This window comes from Lipotes vexillifer, unplaced genomic scaffold (genome assembly GCF_000442215.2).
Source record: "Lipotes vexillifer unplaced genomic scaffold, Lipotes_vexillifer_v1.1 scaffold316, whole genome shotgun sequence".
In the NCBI taxonomy this organism is placed as follows: domain Eukaryota; kingdom Metazoa; phylum Chordata; class Mammalia; order Artiodactyla; family Lipotidae; genus Lipotes; species Lipotes vexillifer.
This window is the reverse complement of record NW_006780802.1, coordinates 542,975-562,729: the sequence shown is the minus strand read 5'-3', so window position 1 is coordinate 562,729 and position 19,755 is coordinate 542,975. Positions and strand designations below refer to the sequence as shown.

The following is a 19,755-nucleotide window of genomic DNA, read 5'->3' as shown; positions in this document are numbered from 1 at the left end:
GACTATGGCTTTTGTCCTGGGTTCTCTCCTCTGGATCAGTCACTCTGGGGGAAGCCTCATCATGAGCAAGCTATGAAAGAGCCCAGAAATGGGGAGGAACTGATGCCTTCTTCCAACTCCCGTGGGTACGCTGGGAAGATCCTGTAGACCCAATGTATCCCGGTCAAGCCTCAGATAACTGCAGCCCTGGCTGATGGCTTGATTGCAGCCTAGTGAGAGGTCACAGCCTGAACCATCCAGCTGAGCCGCTCCCAGATTCCTGACCTACAGAAACTGTAAGATTATAAACGTTTCCTGTTTTAAGCAGCTAAGTTTGGTGTAGCAGTAGGTAACTAAACCAGTTGTAAACAGCTGGGTTAGACAAATTTCTAGACAAATTTCTTCCACTTTAAAAGTGACATTCCTAAAATCATACTGGCGTATGGTCAGTATATAACCGGTTTTGGCGATTACACCTCCATATTTGTTTTTACTGTAATTTCACAAAATCATGAAAAATTTGGTTGAATGGGATGATTATATAACATAAGATTGACATCATAAGTGATAGCCAAATCTTAAATGTATTTTTTAACCCGTTTTATTTCACAAAGGTTTTGAAGTGATATAGTTGTGTTTTACAGCCAGATGCAAAGCCAGCCTATCTTTTTTTGTTTGTTTTTGGGGTTTTTTGTTTTGTGTTTGTGGTACGCGGGCCTCTCACTGCCGCGGCCCCTTCCATCGTGGAGCACAGGCTCCGGACGCGCAGGCCCAGCGGCCATGGCCCATGGGCCCAGCCGCTCCGCGGCACGCGGGATCCCCCCAGACCGGGGCACGAACCCGCGTCGCCCGCATCGGCAGGCGGACTCCCAACCACTGCGCCACCAGGGAAGCCCCAGCCTATCTTTAAACTAAGAAATAGGGCCACCTAAATGCAAAGAAATGATGATTCATAACTTTATTTTATTTTTAATGAAAAAATAGAATAGAAATTTTTGTAGGGCTTAAAACCAGTGAGTTAAAAGCAGACGCGGGCCTCTCACTGTTGTGGCCTCTCCCGTTGCGGAGCATAGGCTCCAGACGCACAGGCTCAGCGGCCATGGCTCACGGGCCCAGCCGCTCCACGGCATGTGGGGTCTTCCCAGACCGGGGCACAAACCCGTGTTCCCTGCATTGGCAGGTGGACTCTCAACCACTGCACCACCAGGGGAGCCCTGGAATTAGAGTTTTTGAGGTGTTTGATTTGCCTAATTATTTTTGAATTAGTATGCTAAATATATATATATATATTTTTTTCCCTTCCTTTTTTTCCTTTTGGAGAACCTCTTCATTTTGAGTCCTTTTTATGAGTTCTCATGATGGATCACTTAATTTTGCTCACATTCTTCCCTCTTACATCTCCATTAGCAGAAAAATTAGTGGAGTATCATAATATATGTTTAGATTAATCCTTTTTTTGCAGGCCAAGTTTTAGGTTTTCATCAATTTCTTGGAATTCACCTCTGAATTTTCTTATGTAATCACTATAGTGGTTCTTTCTTTATGACTCTAGAGTGTGTCTTCAAGAATCAAATGTAGAAAGAATGTCACCTTTCTACATCCCGAAAGTCCCCACAGCTCGTTTTAGAAGGTGTAAGGTTTAAGCCTAGGGTTGTAAAATGATGGACGTGTTTTATTTAGCCTGCACTATGTTGTCTTACACAGTGTGTTTTTAAGTTTCCAACACTTAAAAACCAGGCAATTTCACATTAAAAATCAGGTGTCTGGCTTCTCTTGAAAAATCCAAGCATCTGACAACGGTTGGCCTATATTCCTATGTGGCCGCGCTGGGCTGAAGCTGAGTAGTTGCTGCTCCTTGTAGCTGGTGCATATAGTTTTCCAGTTTACTGTGCTTCCCACTCTGTTATTTTTCTTACACCTGCTGGCTTCACTTATTTTAATTACTTGCCTGGGCCCTGTGTTTACTGCTCCTGATCTAAACAAACCACCAGCCATAAGAATTAAGAGGAGGGGGTTAAGGCCATTGTGAGCACTGTTAAAATAAAGCAAAATCACTTTTGCCTGACGCACCTAGTTTTACGTGTTACAGCCGTGCCTATTATATGCTGATGGACTTTCCTTTCTGTGCTCTTCCCTTCTGGTCAACATAAAGTCATCCCTAAATATTCCATTCATCCAGCTTTAGATACTAGTAATTTTATGAATGTTGTTGATCTTAAATGTCCTCCCTTTTATCTGTGTCTCCTTTTGTTTTAAAAATTAAATCTAAAGTTGTACTGAGCTTGTCATGGTCCGATAGAGGTGGCTGCCTCAATTCCTTCACTCAGCAGTGAGGTATTCAGGAGGCCAAAGATAACTAGTTATTCCTTTACTGAAAACAGCTGACCATCAGATTTGAGGCCTGTATACCAGTTGTCTACATGCATGCAATCAATGGCTTTAATTATTATTTATGAATAAGGAAGGTACTATTGTATAGTTTTATTTCTACTGACAATTTGAAGTCTAAAAAATTGTTAAAAATGAATAAGACAACATTTAAAAAATGTAATATTTTAACTGTAATAAAGGCATGAATTAAGGTGAGGGAAAGTGTGAAAAAGTAAATAGATAATATTTCTAGTATATATTAGTAATTCTTCAAAGAATAATTATGCATTCTTTCCTAATATTTTGTTTTAAGGAGACATATTCCCACCATTTTTAAAAATAAGAAACTTTCTTCCATAGTGAGAAATAAGCTAAAGTGTTTATTTTTCTTTAGAATAGTAATGTTAGTATAGTTAGCCACAGCAATAGCCATATGTGTGGTCAAAGGACATGTTCATATTTCTTTTATTTTTTAAAAACAATCACATTGAAGAAAATTTGTCAAATAGAGAAGAAAATATATCATCAATAGTACCATCAACCCCATCTAAATCTTGTTAGTATGTTAGTATAACATAAAGCCTTCTTTCTCTGAATTTTTTAATTTTTTGCATAACTACTTCTAATTTTGCTGGTTACCTAACAGTTTATGATTATGTCACATGTTCTTGCATAAAAGAAGATGTAGTTTTAAAAAATTTGTTTTTTGAAGATTCATTTAAAATTTAAAATGAGGTAAAGGAAGAAAAAAATGAGGTTAAGATATTTTCAGGCACTGAAGATAAATTAATTGGCTCTTTTTTTTTCTTGATCAAACCTTTTATGAGCATCTGTACATATCAATCTTTGATTTCCTAAGTTTAATAATTAATTAAACAACCCAGACTCATTTCCAAATTAGAGTTAAAAATGAATTCTTTGAGATTTCTCCTATAGGGAGTAACTTTTAAGTGTACCAGATTTTTGTATGTGTTTTGGTTACTACCACTTTTTTTAGAGTAGAAAAGTAGAAGAAGAAAAGGGGAGCAGGAAGGAGGATGGGAAGCACTGCCTGAAACGGCACCACACGTGTGTTTCCCCAAACTCTCCATGCACCCGACTCCCAGCTCCACTCCGTGCTGTGGTCTGTTCACATATTCACCCTGAGCAGAGTCTGCTAGAACAAAACAACGTTTTTACTCTATTCTGCTTCCCCAAGATCTAGCCAAGTTTCTAGCACATAGTAAGCACGTAATGAACACTCAATGACCAGAAAGGAGAGGAAAATAAGTACATACACCAAGCCTGAGAGAGGATAGAATTGTATCAATATGTTTGGGGCTGTAAGTTACAGAATATCAGCTACAGGTGGCTTAAGCAATGAGGACATTTTTTTATTTCACATGACACAAAGTGTCTTAAGAGGGCAGTTCCAAGGTTGGTTATGCAGCTGAACAGTGTCTTGGAGGACCCAGATGTTTTTCATTTTTGTACTCGGCCATCCTCAGTATATTGGCAATTTCTTTTGTTATAGTTGCAAGATGGCTGTAGGAGTTCCAGATGTCATTTGCAGGCAGATGTGCCCATGTCCAGCAAAGAAGAGGTGGTGTTTCCTCCTGTGTATTTCTGTTTATGACAGAGGAAAACCGCTCAGAGATGCTTCTAGCTGACTTCTGCGCAGGTCCCATTCACCAGGATTGATTCACAAGCCCACGCCCTGACCGACAAAGGCTATGGGGTAGACGTCAACAGCGACTGGCACAAAAATACCAGAGGAAGCAACGGTAGGGAAGAGGAGAAGGTTATACCACAGGAAAAAGAGTAGTGACAGAGGCAGGATGAAATAGCCTGTGGAATGTGTGATATAGTATGGTGTGCATTATCTAGGTCTATTATACTCTTACCTTTATATACACTGTCTTATACCCAATATATGAATGAAAGTGGTAGAACAGTATCATTTATGAATTACAATATCACCCAAGAACAGAGCTGGGTTTTGTAGGACCATATAAATTGGAGATGTAAGGTATATGAAACTGCAAGTACAAAATTGCTAGGCCCCATCCATGTCCCTGGAAGCTTCATTCAGGCAAAGGCAAACCTTTCTTTGGTACCCTCCCCAGCCTTCCCCTCATTTAGCATCACTGATCCAGAAAGAATGGAAAACAGCTTTGGATGGGAATGGGTAACAAGTCAGAAGAACTGAGTTTGCTTTATTATTAACATTATAGAGTTCAGGAAAAGGAGGATACGGTACTCAGTTACTCAAGGAGAGAATAAAATGTATGGGAATTACAAAGATGATACATTTTTTTGAAAAGAACTTTGTTTTTATTAATAGTTTTATTAACACTTTGTTTTTATTAATAGTTTTATTAACTGTTTATTAACTTTAAAAAAACTTATTTATTTTATTTATTTTTGGCTGCATTGGGTCTTTGTTGTGTGCGGGCTTTCTCTAGTTGTGGAGAGCAGGGGCTACTCTTCGAAGCCTTCGCGGTGCGTGCGCTTCTCATTCTGGTGGCTTCTCTTGTTGCAGAGCACAGGCTCTAGAGCACAGGCTCAGTAGTTGTGGTGCACAGGCTTAGTTGCTCCGCGGCATATGGGATCTTCCCGGACCAGGGCTCGAACCCGTGTTCCCTGAATTGGCAGGTGGATTCTTAACCACTGTGCCACCAGGGAAGCCCAAGTTAACTGTTTTTTAAACAGTTGTTTACTGCAGATTCTTTACTCTTAGAAACTGTATAAAAGTGAAAACACATAAATAGGTGAACTTCCCATTGTATTTCATATTTCACACTTGGGATTTTTAATTGAAACATATTTGCTAATCAGTGTAGTGTTAATTTGTAGAAGTGTGTCATCTGCACGCGTGTTGAATGAGTCTGACACATAATAACCTTCCATTAATACTTGTTTAATGAAAGAATCAATGAATCGTTTATGCAATATCGGGACTTTTAAGATAATTATAATAATTGAAGGAAAACAAGTGTTGGACACTAACCTGTATTTTCTAACATTATTTCCTTTTAGAAAATGTGATATTACCAATCTTTTGAAAAATTAAAGACTATTTTCTTTAAAGACTAAGAGATATGCTGAATTGATAGCTTGGCTATTAAGATATAAATTGCCAAGGCGCTATAAATCTGAGAAAATGAGAGCATAATTTGAAAGGAAGAGATTATAGAAATGGGTATATGTGATTCAGCAAGAAAGGCCATGAGTACAATGAGAGTAGAATCTGTAACTATGCACTGTTTTATGCTTCTCAACAGACAGTTTTTACACGTATATTATATGGGTCTGCCTGCTTGTCTCCTGTTCTCTAATTTTAAAATGTGTTATTTTTTATAGCTGTTATTTTTGGGCACACAAGTGAATCAACATGTATATACAAAAGATACTATTTCTGACATGTAAAATGCCTGTTCAGTTGTAGTTCTCATTTTTGAAAGTGTTTTTATATGTACAATGAAAATACACCTTTTAATATTGTACAAATTTTTTAAAAAAATCGTTTAAAAGTACAATAAGATGAAAGGAATTTAAAAATCGACATTACTGGCACAAGATTCATGTTAATGTTTACTCATGTAAATAGCACAAAATACTGCCTAATTAGTGTGGTTGGTAAATTTTTGGTACTTTAATTTTCTCTGTTATTGTAAACCATGCATAAAATGCTTGCCTATTGAGAAGTGCAGAATTGTCAGAGCTTAAACAGCTGACATCTGCTTACTCTCTTAAAAAAAAAAAAAAGAATAGGAAGCCATTTCAGCTTAATCTACCTCAAATGTGTTCATGTAAATGGAGGTCCATCTATTGACCTGTATTCTTTTCAGCTCAGGATTGGTCCACATGGTTCATGAAACCAGGAAGCCTGATTAGAAATGCAGATGTCGAGACAGTGAAGTACACCCTCCCCTTTTCCCTTTGCTGTATCTGTCAGGGTGAAAAGTGGCTTGTACAAGGGTCAGTCACCCATACTCACTTAATTACTTTTCTTGGACCCACAGAGCTGTCACAAGCTGTGGTGGACGCGGGAGCCATTCCTCTTTTAGTGCTCTGTATCCAAGAGCCAGAAATTGCTTTGAAAAGGATTGCTGCTTCGGCCCTCAGTGATATTGCAAAGCATTCTCCAGAGTTGGCACAGACAGTGGTGGACGCAGGAGCAATTGCTCACTTAGCCCAGATGATCCTGAACCCTGATGCTAAGTTGAAGGTATTTAAAAATAAAGAAACAAACAAGCCAGGATTCCGGTAATCTAAGAAGATGGAAATGTGTGCAGATTAATATTATACATTTTAAAATAATTAGTAAATTATCATGGAAAGCAGATATGAATATATTATGTATTTGGTCCTTTAATATGTGAAAACTGCTGTAAGGATTAGACAGTAAAGATGTGACTGGGAAAAAGTATGTGCAACGCTGAAAACTAGAAGTAGCATCAGAATTAATACTAATAATTAAAATAAGGAATCACGTAATGATTAAATCTCAGGGTTAGAAGGGACCTAAAGGCTTTCTATCCCATTGTTATATTTAAGTTTCCTGTAAAAATTGCCATATTTATATTAGTCTTTTTATAGGTTTCTAAAATCTAATTTTCAGTTAATAGTCACCAATTATACTTTTATATTCTAATAGTTATAGTCTATAAGATTTAAAAATTGTTAATGTTAATTAATCAATGTAAAGTTTTAAAAATGATATTGGCAGTATCCCAAAATGTTAGTTCTGCTTGATTGTTACTGTACTACATTACTGTGTTTATCATAAATTAACAATTTAAGTATTGCATAATTAAGAAATAGTATTCATCTCAGGGTCATATTCTTTGACCAGCCTCAATTGATAAGAGATTTAAATAGTCAATTGTGTGAACTAAGATGTTTAACTTGGAAATTAGGGAATTTAAGAAATTGAGTATTTTGGTATAAGAAGACTAGGATGTGAATGCCTCGAGACTCCTAGATTATGTTGTATGTGTGATTGTTTTTTCCTCTTTATAAAGGAATTTGAGTGTGTATGAAGCTGTTTAAATTATGTCTGAACTCCACAGTGGAGTCTATGTAACATTTGGGTTTGGTTTTTGCTCAACAGCGTCAGGTCCTTTCAGCTCTCAGTCAGATTGCGAAACATTCTGTGGATCTAGCAGAAATGGTGGTTGAAGCAGAGATTTTTCCAGCTGTACTTACCTGTCTGAAGGACAAAGATGAATACGTGAAGAAAAATGCTTCCACTTTAATTAGAGAGATTGCAAAACATACACCTGAGGTAAAACAAGGGAAAAAAATAAAACAGCTTCAAAATACAACAGTATGGGGCTTCCCTGGTGGCGCAGTGGTTGAGAGTCTGCCTGCCGATGCAGGGGACTCGTGCCCCGGTCCGGTAAGATCCCACATGCTGCGGAGCAGCTGGGCCCGTGAGCCATGGCCGCTGAGCCTGCGCGTCCGGAGCCTGTGCTCCGCAACGGGAGAAGCCACAACAGTGAGAGGCCCGCGTACCGGAAAAAAAAACACACACACACACACCCAAAAAACAGTATGCATTTAGTTTTAGTTTTTAAGTAAAACATCAATTTGTTCACAGGGCTCAGGGACAGTGTCACATGTTCTGAGGGTTTCTCATCCTCAGCACTGTTGACATTTTGGACCAGATCATTCTTTGTTGTGAGGGGCTGTCCTGTACGCTGTAGGATGGATGTTTAGCAGCATCCCTGGCCTCTGCCCATTAGATGCCAGTAGCACCCCTCCCCCAAGTTGTGACGATCAAAAGTGTCCCCACATACTACTAAATGTTTCCTAGGGGACAAGAGTGCCCCCACTTGAGAACCACTGTGTTATATCAATGGAGTTTGAGTCTGAAATCTCAGGTTTTAATCATTTTCTGCTTTCCATTTCTAGATTGTAGGGACCGTGGACCTTTGTTGTCCTGTCACTCTAGGTCAGCTGGGCGTAGTGAGAGATGGTGCCCCTCAAGGTTGGGAGAGACCATCAGGCCCCCTGACCTGGCGTAACTGCTCTAACAGCTGCTCTTGCACAGTGGTTCCTGCTCTGAGGTGTGAGGTGGGAAAGGAATAGAGATGAAGCAAACCTGGGTAGATTCTGAAGTTATGTCTTTTTCTGTGTATATTTTCACTAATCAATTTCATTTCACTGAACTTTTAAGTCCTTATTCTTTTTTTAAACAAATATTTATTTATTTATTTGTATGCACCAGGTCTTAGTGGCAGCACACAGGATCTTCGTTGTGGCGTGGGGGATCTTTAGTTGCGGCACATGGGATCTAGTTCCCTGACCAGGGATTGAACCCAGGCCCCCTACATTGGGAGCTCGGAGTCTTAGCCACTGGACCACCAGGGAGGTCCCAAGTCCTCATTCTTTATTTCACCCAACATCTTTATCTGGTTGAGAGTTTTCAAGACTGGAGTGCAGTCAGCTAGAGATCATTGCTAGCAAAGGAAGGATAATGAGGCTAGACTATTTCAAGTCTGATCTCACCTTTCAGCAATCAGTGATTAATCCAATTCTTACTCACACCTTGTGACGGGGGGTTTCAGCAGTTAGCTAGTTATGAACTAGCCCTAGGCTTAGTGTTTAGGTGAGGAGTTTTGACATCCATTATGATAAGGATGGAGTCGTGCAAGAAAAATTGAACCACAGAGAGGGTCCTCACAGTGAGCATATTCTGTACATTAGAAATAGCAGGACTGTTACCCTTGTACACTTCTTTGATAAATATAATAATTTCACTAAATGATATTTCAGATTTTACCAGACGTTTTTTAGGTCCTAAATTTTAAAATTTGGCAATGCTAAAGTAACATTTAAAGATCATCTTACACTTTAGGGCCATGGTTATCTAGCTCTCCTTTTCTCTTAGCTTTCTCAGCTGATAGTGAACACGGGGGGAGTTGCTGCCGTGATCGATTGCATTGGGTCCTGCAAAGGAAACATAAAGCTGCCGGGCATCATGATGCTTGGCTACGTGGCAGCTCATTCTGAGAACCTGGCAATGGCGGTCATCATTTCCAAGGTTTGTTCTTGCTTCCTTTTCCTCTAGTTATTGCAGTGAGATACTCTAAGGCAGAACCGCAGATTAATACTATCCCACAGAGTGTAAAATATAGCTGACCAGAGTCAGAGAATTACCAGCCTTCTTCAAGGCTTATTAGTAAGTTTCCCAAAGCAGTGCTTGAAGTAAAGTTTACTTGGAAGGAAGTTTAAAGTTTTACTCAGTGTTTAATATCAATAAAATGTCAACACCTCTGAGTGTTAGTATCACCTATATCTAAATACCATGTATTTGTATCTTGAAGGATTGGCTTTACAAATATGTAAAGCATACTTTGATTAAAGACAGCTATCATAACTGACATGCCCAGTGGTCATTTTTATTATTCCGTACATTCTCCCCCTTCCTGCCATTTGGGCAGGATATGACAATGGATGGCTCTCTCTCCTTCAGCTTCCATGAGCTAATTTCTCTTCTTAGACATGGGCAATTCAGAGCACATGTTGTATAGCATGTTTCTGACATGCTGTTTCCTTGCTCTAGGGATTTGGCCTTATCTCAATTTACGGCTTGGAATTAACCCACTAGATCACGTAGCCCTGGCTCATAGTAGGTGCTCAAAAAATATTTGTTGAATGAATAAATATTGATCTCCTGAAGCATGCTTCAAAGGCTGCGTGCTCCCAGTGTCTCTGGCAACCCTCTAGGATGTGGGTTTCTTATCAGCATGGAAAATCTGCTGCTGTATGTTAAACAGAAGTGTGGATTTTTTTTAATCCTTTGCTAATCCTCAGAATAAAAATGAGCCTAAGATCTTTATTTTCTACCTATTCCTTGATAATTCTTTACTTCACTCCCTTTTTATCTCTAGCTTTTCCTTTTGTTCTTCTATTACCAAAGACTCTGATAATGACTAGAGCAGTAGTGCTGCTTTCTGAAGGGTCACCATGGGGATGTGATCAGGATTCTTGATTCTCAGTTCTTCTGTGGATAGTCAGAAAGCCTACTGTAGGAAGGATGAGGAAGGAAGCAGCAATTGCTTTTGCTTCCTGTGTTTCTTCCCCAGACTAACCAGGAGGTACTCGCTGCCTTTGTTCTGGGGCTGCTTCTGGCCTCTCCCATCTGGTTTGTCTTCCATTTAAGTGAGGATCAAGGTGGGAGCAGCAGCAGTTTGAGGCAGACCACGCTACGCTACCTCATCCTTTCCCGTTCCGCGTAGTACTCTCAGGACTGACAACACCTCCAGTCTAAATAATACTTTGTAATGTTCAAAGCACATTCAACGCTCCTTGTCTCATTTGCTGTTCAAAACAACCGAGGCCAGTAAGTCAGAGTGTTGGGCATGGGGTAAAGGGGGCTGTCTTCTTTTCCTCCTGCTGCTTCAGTCTTGGTATGTCTCAGAAGAATGGACTTTATTGAGAGTTGCCTCATTCTGAAGATAGAAAGATTCTGACCTTTTTTTTTATTGTACGGGCAGACACATTTTTAGTCGTAAGAAAGAAGTCAAAGAAATATGGCAGATCTCTTCTTTAAGAAATTGGTCTTAAAAACCTAATTTAAAGGTGGAGGGAAAAAACGTCTATATGATCATTTGGCCTTTGCTGTGGTAGCATGACCCATGTGATAGTGGCTTTTGTGGTACTAAATTTAAGGTGATAATTCTTCTAGTCTCAAGTTAGTTAGAAAATTATGCCTATACAGAATGAATTATAATTTGATTTGGTTATTTGACTCTTCCTTGGGTATATAAACTGTGATGCATTTGAGGCCCTTTAGTTACTTCTGTTTTGATTATTTAGATAAAATTGAAGTTTGAAGTGCAAGATATAAGCATATGCCATCTGTGTAACAAAAGTACTCATCCTACTTTGACATTCAATCATGTTAAAATGGGCAAAACTATCATTCAAATGTTGACCAAAATTAATGGAAATTTACTATTTCAGAAAAGGTTTTAGTGACTATATTTCACCTAAAATTTACTTAAATAGGATTCTTGCTCATATTATTCATTTGATTTTGGATCTATAGTAGGTATTTTGTTCTCAGATCTGTTATGCTTGGTGAAAAGTCAATTTTTAAAAGGATTCTAAATTAACTTTTTTAACAAGGGAAAGCAAAAGGTTTTATTTATATTTTTATTTTTTTTAACATCTTCATTGGAGTATAATTGCTTTACAGTGGTGTGTTTCTGCTTTATAACAAAGTGAATCAGCTATACATGTATCCCCATATCTTCTCCCTCTGCATCTCCCTCCCACCCTCCCTATCCCACCCCTCTAGGTGGTCACAAAGTACAGAGCTGATCTCCCTGTGCTATGCGGCTGCTTCCCACTATCTATTTTACATTTGGTAGTATATGTAAGTCCATGCCAATCTCTCACTTTTTCCCAGCTTACCCTTTCCCCTCCCCATGTCCTCAAGTCCATTCTCTGTGTCTGCGTCTTTATTCCTGTCCTGCCCTTAGGTTCATCAGAACCATTTCTTTTTTTTTTTTTTAGATTCCATATATATGTGTTAGCATACATTATTTGTTTTTCTCTTTCTGACTTGCTTCACTCTGTATGACAAACTCTCGGTCCATCCACCTCACTACAAATAACTCAATTTTGTTTCTTTTTATGGCTGAGTAATATTCCATTGTATATATGTGCCACATTTTCTTTATCCATTCATCTGTTGATGGACACTTAGGTTGCTTCCATGTCCTGGCTGTTGTAAATAGAGCTGCAGTGAACATTGTGGTACATGACTCTTTTTGAATTATCGTTTTCTCAGGATATATGCCGAGTAGTGGGATTGCTGGGTCATATGGTAATTCTATTCTTAGTTTTTTAATGAACCTCCAAACTGTTCTCCATAGTGGCTGTATCAACTTACATTCCCACCAACAGTGCAATAGGGTTCCCTTTTCTCCACACCCTCTCCAGCATTTATTGTTTGTACATATTTTGATGATGGCCATTCTGACTGGTGTGAGGTGATACCTCATTGTAGTTTTGATTTGCATTTCTCTAATGATTAGTGTTCTTGAGCATTCTGTCATGTGTTTGTTGGCAATCTATATATCTTCTTTGGAGAAATGTCTATTTAGGTCTTCTGCCCACTTTTGGATTGGGTTGTTTGGTTTTTGATATTGAGCTGCATGAGCTGCTTGTAAATTTTGGAGATTAATCCTTTGTCAGTTGCTTCATTTGCAAATATTTTCTCCCATTCTGAGGGTTGTCTTTTGGTCTTGTTTATGGTTTCCTTTGCTGTGCAAAAGCTTTTAAGTTTCATTAGGTCCCATTTGTTTATTTTTGTTTTTATTTCCATTTCTCTAGGAGGTGGGTCAAAAAGGATCTTGCTGTGATTTATGTCATAGAGTGTTCTGCCTATGTTTTCCTCTAAGAGTTTTATAGTGTCTGGCCTTACATTTAGGTCTTTAATCCATTTTGAGTTGATTTTTGTGTATGGTGTTAGGGAGTGCTCTAATTTCATTCTTTTACATGTAGCTGTCCAGTTTTCCCAGCACCACTTATTGAAGAGGCTGTCTTTTCTCCATTGTATATTCTTGCCTCCTTTATCAAAAATAAGGTGACCATATGTGCATGGGTTTATCTCTTGGCTTTCTATCCTGTTCCATTGATCTATATTTCTGTTTTTGTGCCAGTACCATACTGTCTTGATTACTGTAGCTTTGTAGTTTAGTCTGAAGTCTAGGAGCCTGATTCCTCCAGCTCCATTTTTCTTTCTCAAGATTGCTTTGGCTATTCGGGGTCTTTTGTGTTTCCATATAAATTGTGAAATTTTTTGTTCTAGTTCTGTGAAAAATGCCACTGATAGTTTGATAGAGATTGCATTGCATCTGTAGATTGCTTTGGGTAATATAGTCATTTTCACAATGTTGATTCTTCCAATCCAAGAACATGGTTTATTTCTCCATCTGTTTGTATCATCTTTAATTTCTCTCATCAGTGTCTTATAGTTTTCTGCATACAGGTCTTTTGTCTTCTTAGGTAGGTTTATTCCTAGGTATTTTATTCTTTTTGTTGCAGTGGTAAATGGGAGTGTTTCCTTAATTTCTTTCAGAGTTTTCATCATTAGTGTGTAGGAATGCAAGAGAGTTCTGTGCATTAATATTGTATGCTGCTACTTTGCCAAGTTCACTGATTAGCTCTAGCTGTTTTCTGGTAGAGTCTTTAGGATTCCTATGTATAGTATCATGTCATCTGCAAACAGTGGCAGTTTTACTTCATCTTTTCTGATTTGGATTCCTTTTATTTCTTTTTCTTCTCTGGTTGCTGTGGCTAAAACTTCCAAAACTGTGTTGAATACTAGTGGTGAGAGTGGGCAACCTTGTCTTTTTCCTGATCTTAGTGGAAATGGTTTCAATTTTTTACCATTGAGAATGATGTTGGTGGTGGGTTTGTCCTATATGGCCATTATTATGTTGAGGTAAGTTCCCTCTGTGCCTACTTTCTGGAGGGTTTTTATTATAAATGGGTGTTGAATTTTGTCAAAAGCTTTTTCTGCATCTATTGAGATGATCATGTGGATTTTACTCTTCAATTTGTTAATATGGCATTATCACATTGTTTGATTTGCATATATTGAAGAATTCTTGTATTCCTGGGATAAACCCCCCTTGATCATGGTGAATGAAACTTTTAATGTGCTGTTGGATTCTGTTTGCTAGTATTTTGTTGGATTTTTGCATCTATGTTCATCAGTGATATTGGCCTGTAGTTTTCTTTCTTTGTGACATCCTTGTCTGGTTTTGGTACCAGGGTGATAGTGGCCTCGTAGAATGAGTTTGGGAGTGCTCCTCCCTCTGCTATATTTTGGAAGAGTTTGAGAACGATAGATGTTAGCTCTTCTCTAAGTGTTTGATAGAATTCTCCTGTGAAGCCCTCTGGTCCTGGGCTTTCGTTTGTTGGTAGATTTTTAATCACAGTGTCACTTTCATTGCTTGTGATTGGTCTCTTTATATTTTGTATTTCTTCCTGGTTCAGTCTCAGGAGGTTGTGCTTTTCTAAGAATTTGTCCATTTCTTCCAGGTTGTCCATTTTGTTGGCATAGAGTTGCTTGTAGTAGTCTCTCATGATCCTTTGTGTTTCTGCAGTGTCAGTTGTTACGTCTCTTTTTTCATTTCTAATTCTATTGATTTGAGTCTCCTCCCTTTTTTTCCTGATGAGTCTGGCTAATGGTTTATCAATTTTGTTTAACTTCTCAAAGAACCAGCTTTTAGTTTTATTGATCTTTGCTACAGTTTCCTTCATTGCTTTTTCATTTATTTCTGCTCTGATCTTTATGATTTCTTTCCTTCTGCTAACTTTGGGGTATTTTCTGTTCTTCTTTCTCTAATTGCTTTAGGTGGAAGGTTAGGTTGTTTATTTGAGACTTTTCTTGTTTCTTGAGGTAGGATTGTATTGCTATAAACTTCCCTCTTAGAACTGCTTTTGCTGCATCCCATAGGTTTTAGGTCATTGTGTTTTCATTGTCATGTGTTTCTAGGTATTTCTTCCTCTTTGATTTCTTCAGTGATCTCTTGGTTATTTAGTAGTGTATTGTTTAGCCTCCATGTGTTTGTCTTTTTTACAGACTTTTTCCTGTAATTGATATCTAGTTTCATAGCGTTGTGGTTAGAAAAGATACTTGATACAATTTAAATTTTCTTAAATTTACCAAGGCTTGATTTGTGACCCAAGGTACGATCTATCCTGGAGAATGTTCCATGAGCCCTTGAGAAGAAAGTGTATTCTCTTTTTTTTGGATGGAATGTCCTATAAATATTAAGTCCATCTTGTTTAATGTATCATTTAAAGCTTGTGTTTCCTTATTTATTTTCATTTTGGATGATCTGTCCATTGGTGAAAGTGAGGTGTTAAAGTCCCTTACTATGATTGTGTTACTGTCAATTTCCCTGTTTATGGCTGTTAGCCATTTGCCGTATGTATTGAGGTGCTCCTATGTTGGGTGCTTAAATATTTACAATTGTTGTATCTTCTTCTTGGATTGGTCCTTTGAGCATTATGTAGTGTCCTTCTTTTTCTCTTGTAATAGTCTTTATTTTAAAGTCTATTTTGTCTGATATGAGAATTGCTACTCCAGCTTTCTTTTCGTTTCCATTTGCATGGAATATCTTTTCCATCCCCTCACTTTCAGTCTGTATGTGTCCCTAGGTCTGAAGTGGGTCTCTTGTAGACAGCATATATATGGGTCTTGTTTTTGTATCTATTCAGGCAGTCTGTTGGTTGGAGCATTTAATCCATTTACATTTCAGGTAATTATTGATATCTATGTTCCTATGACCATTTTCTTAACTGTTTTGGGTTTGTTATTGTAGGTCTTTTCCTTCTCTTGTGTTTCCTGCCTAGAGAAGTTCCTTTAGCCTTTGTTGTAAAGCTGGTTTGGTGGTGCTGAGTTCTCTCAGCTTTTGCTTGTCTGTAAAGTTTTTAATTTCTCTGTCTAATCTGAATGCGATCCTTGCTGGGTAGAGTAATCTTGGTTGTAGGTTTTCCCCTTTCATCACTTTAAATATGTCCTGCCACTCCCTTCTGGATTGCAGAGTTTCTGCTGAAAGATCAGCTGTTAACCTTATGGGAATTCCCTTGTGTGTTATTTGTTGCTTTTCCCTTGCTGCTTTTAATGTTTTTTCTTTGTATTTAATTTTTGATAGTTTGATTAATATGTGCCTTGGCGTGTTTCTCCTTGGATTTATCCTGTATGGGACTCTCTGTGCTTCCTGGGCTTGATTCACTATTTCCTTTCCCATATTAGGGAAGTTTTCAACTATAATCTCTTCAAATATTTTCTCCTATATTCCCTTAAAATTTTTTTCCCGCCCCTTTTTTTTTTTTTTTTTTTTTTTTTTTTTTTTTTGCGGTACACAGGCCTCTCACTGGTGGGGCCTCTCCCGTTGCAGAGCACAGGCTCCAGACGCGCAGGCTCAGTGGCCATGGCTCACGGGCCCAGCCGCTTTGCGGCATGTGGGATCCTCCTGGACTGGCGCACGAACCCGTGTCCCCTGCATTGGCAGGCGGACTCTCAACTACTGCGCCACCAGGAAAGCCCTCAGTCCCCTTCTTTTTCTCTTCTTCTGGGACCCCTATAATTTAAATGTTTGTGCATTTACTGTTGTCCCAGAGGTCTCTGAGACTGTCCTCAATTCTTTTCATTCTTTTTTTCTTTATTCTGCTCTGCAGTAGTTATTTCCACTATTTTCTCTTCCAGGTCACTTATCCGTTCTTCTGCCTTAGTTATTCGGCTATTGATTCCTTCTAGAGAATTTTAAATTTCATTTATTGTGTTGTTCATCATTGTTTGTTTGCTCTTTAGTTCTTCTAGGTCCTTGTTAAACATTTCTTCTATTTTCTCCATTCTATTTCCAAGATTTTGGATCATCTTTACTTTCAGTACTCTGAATTCTTTTTCAGGTAGACTGCCTATTTCCACTTCATTTGTTTGGTCTGGTGGGTTTTTACCTTGCTCCTTCATCTTCTTTGTGTTTCTCTGCTTCTCACTTTGCTTAACTTACTGTGTTTGGGGTCTCCTTTTCGCAGCCTGCAGGTTTGTAGTTCCCATTGTTTTTGGTGTCTGCCCCCAGTGGCTAAGGTTGGTTCAGTGGGCTGTGTAGGCTTCCTGGTGGAGGGGACTAGTGCCTGTGCTCTGGTGGATGAGGCTGGATCTTGTCTTTCTGGTGGGCAGGACCATGTCTGGTGGTGTGTTTTGGGGTGGGTGTCTGTGACCTTATTATGATTTTAGGCAGGGTCTCTACTAATGGGTGGGGTTGTGTTCCTGTCTTGCTAGTTGTTTGGCATAGGGTATCCAGCACTGTAGCTTGCTGGTCATTGGGTGGGGCTGGGTCTTAGTGTTGAGATGGAGATCTCTGGGAGAGCTTTCACCGTTTGATATTATGTGGAGCCGGGAGGTCTCTGGTGGACTAGTGTCCTGAACTCGGCTTTCCTACCTCAGAGGCACAGGCCTGACACCCGGCTGGAAGACCAAGACCCTGTCAGCCACACGGCTCAGAAGAAAAGGGAGGAAAAAAAGAAAGGGAGGGAGGGAGGGAATAAAATAAAGTTATTACAATAAAAAATAATTATTAAAATAAAAAAATTGGGCTTCCCTGGTGGCGCAGTGGTTGAGAGTCTGCCTGCTGATGCAGGGGACATGGGTTCGTGCCCCGGTCCGGGAGGATCCCACATGCCGCGGAGCGACTAGGCCCGTGAGCCATGGCCATTGAGCCTGCGCGTCCGGGGCCTGTGCTCCACAACAGGAGAGGCCACAACAGTGAGAGGCCCGTGTACCGCAAAAAAAATAAAAATAATAAAAAATAATAAGTAAAAAGTAATTAAAAAAAGAAGAGAGCAACCAAAGCAAAAAACAAATCCACCAATGATAACAAGCTCTAAAAACTATACTTAAAAACAAAAATGGACACACGAACCCTAGGACCAATGGTAAATAGAAAGCTATACAAACGAAATCACACAAAGAAGCATACACGTACACACTCACAAAAAGAGAAAAAGGAAAAAAATATATATATCATTGCTCCCAAAGTCCACCTCCTCATTTTGGGATGATTCGTTGTCTATTCAGATATTCCACACATGCAGGGAACATCAGGTTGACTGTGGAGATTTAATCCGCTGCTCCTGAGGCTGCTGGGAGAGATTTCCCTTTCTCTTCTTTGTTCGCACAGCTCCTGGGGTTCAGCTTTGGATTTGGACCCGCCTCTGCGTGTAGTTTGCCTGAGGGCATCTGTTCTTCGCTCAGACAGGACGGGGTTAAAGGAGCAGCTGACTTGGGGTCTCTGGCTCACTCAGGCTGGGGGGAGGGAGGGGTAGAGTTGCGGGGCGGGCCTGCGGTGTCAGAGGTCAGCGTGACGTTGCACCAGCCTGAGGCGCACCGTGCGTTCTCCCAGGGAAGTTGTCCCTAGATCACGGGACCCTGGCGGTGGCGGGCTGCACAGGCTCCTGGGTGGGGAGGTGTGGACAGTGGCCTGTGCTTGCACACAGACTTCTTGGTGGTGGCAGCAGCAGCCTTAGCATCTCATGCCCGTCTCCGGGGTCTGCACTGGTAGCCGCGGCTCGCGCCCATCTCTGGAGCTCGTTTAGGTGTTGCTCTGAATCCCCTTTCCTCGCGCACCCCGAAACAATTGTCTCTTGCCTCTTCGGCAGCTCCAGACTTTTCCCCGGACTCCCTCCCGGCCGGCCGTGGCGCACTAGCCCCTTCAGGCTGTGTTCACGCAGCCAACCCCAGTCCTCTCCCTGCGCTCCGACCGAAGCCCGAGCCTCAGCTCCCAGCCCCGCCCGCCCCGGCGGGTGAGCAGACAAGCCTCTTGGGCTGGTGAGTGCCGGTCGGCACCGATCCTCTGTGCGGGAATCTCCCCGCTCTGCCCTCCGCGCCCCTGTTGCTGCGCTCTCCTCCGCGGCCCCGAAGCTCCCCCTCTGCCACCTGCAGTCTCCGCCCGCGAGGGGGCTTCCTAGTGTGTGGAAACCTTTCCCCCTTCACAGCTCCCTCCCACTGGTGCAGGTCCCGTCCGTATTCTTTTGTCTCTGTTTTTTCTTTTTCCTTTTGCCCTACCCAGGTATGTGGGGAGTTTCTTGCCTTTTGGGAAGTCTGAGAACTTCTGCCAGCGTTCAGTAGGTGTTCTGTAGGGGTTATTCTACATGTAGATGTATTTCTGATGTTTCTGTGGGGAGGAAGGTGACCTCCGCGTCTTACTCTTCTGCCATCTTGAAGGTCTCCTCCTTCAGCCAAAATGCTGCTGCATTGACTTTTTAAAGTCACACAGGCAGATGTCTGGGGTGGTTGATGATCCGTGATGTTGATAACAAAGAAAGGATGTGTGTTCTAAGTGGTGACACCGAGGAGTCCAGCTCCCTGATCAGATCTGGAAATTCTTTGTCCCGGGGGCAACCTCGGAGAGCGTCCTGCGCCCCCCACCGCTTCCCCGGACTCTGGGGCGCCACCTGCAGCTGAGTCACCAGCCCGGCTGCGTCTGGGATGTGTGCGCCGGCCCCAGCCGGCCTCCCCTCAAGCAAAAAGTTTTAAAATCCTACGCATTTTTAATTTGTCACAGTGGAATCTGGTTTTGCCTAAATACTAGTCTGTGGCATCAGTTTTTTGTTTAAACGCCTCTGTTTGGGGAGTAAGCGCTAGTGGAGATATTCAGTTTAGTTGGATTGTTACAGATAATTAAGGTAAATTAGTTCTAGTCATTTTATTGACTTGAAAAATGACAGCCCCTGTGAAGTGCTCATTTATTGAACCGTTTAAGAAAAGGATCAAGACCAAAATGATTCCTTCTAATGTTTGAGAGACAGGGAAGACTCTTTAATCCTGCTCTGGATTCATAACTCTTGCTCTTTTGATCAACGCTGCAGGGTGTGACCCAGCTGTCAGTC

At 40.5% G+C, this 19,755-nt stretch overlaps 1 protein-coding gene across 1 annotated transcript in view; it reads left to right on the top strand.

Moving 5' to 3' along the window:
- The window catches only part of SPAG6 (sperm associated antigen 6), a 73,918-nt gene that overhangs the window by 30,945 nt on the left and 23,218 nt on the right, over positions 1–19,755 (top strand). Inside the window, 4 exon segments of the mRNA XM_007454166.1 lie at positions 6,354–6,559; positions 7,445–7,618; positions 9,227–9,379; positions 19,735–19,755. The exon segment at positions 19,735–19,755 is cut by the window's right edge and continues 6 nt beyond it. Of these exon segments, the coding sequence (XP_007454228.1) occupies positions 6,354–6,559; positions 7,445–7,618; positions 9,227–9,379; positions 19,735–19,755 (554 nt within the window).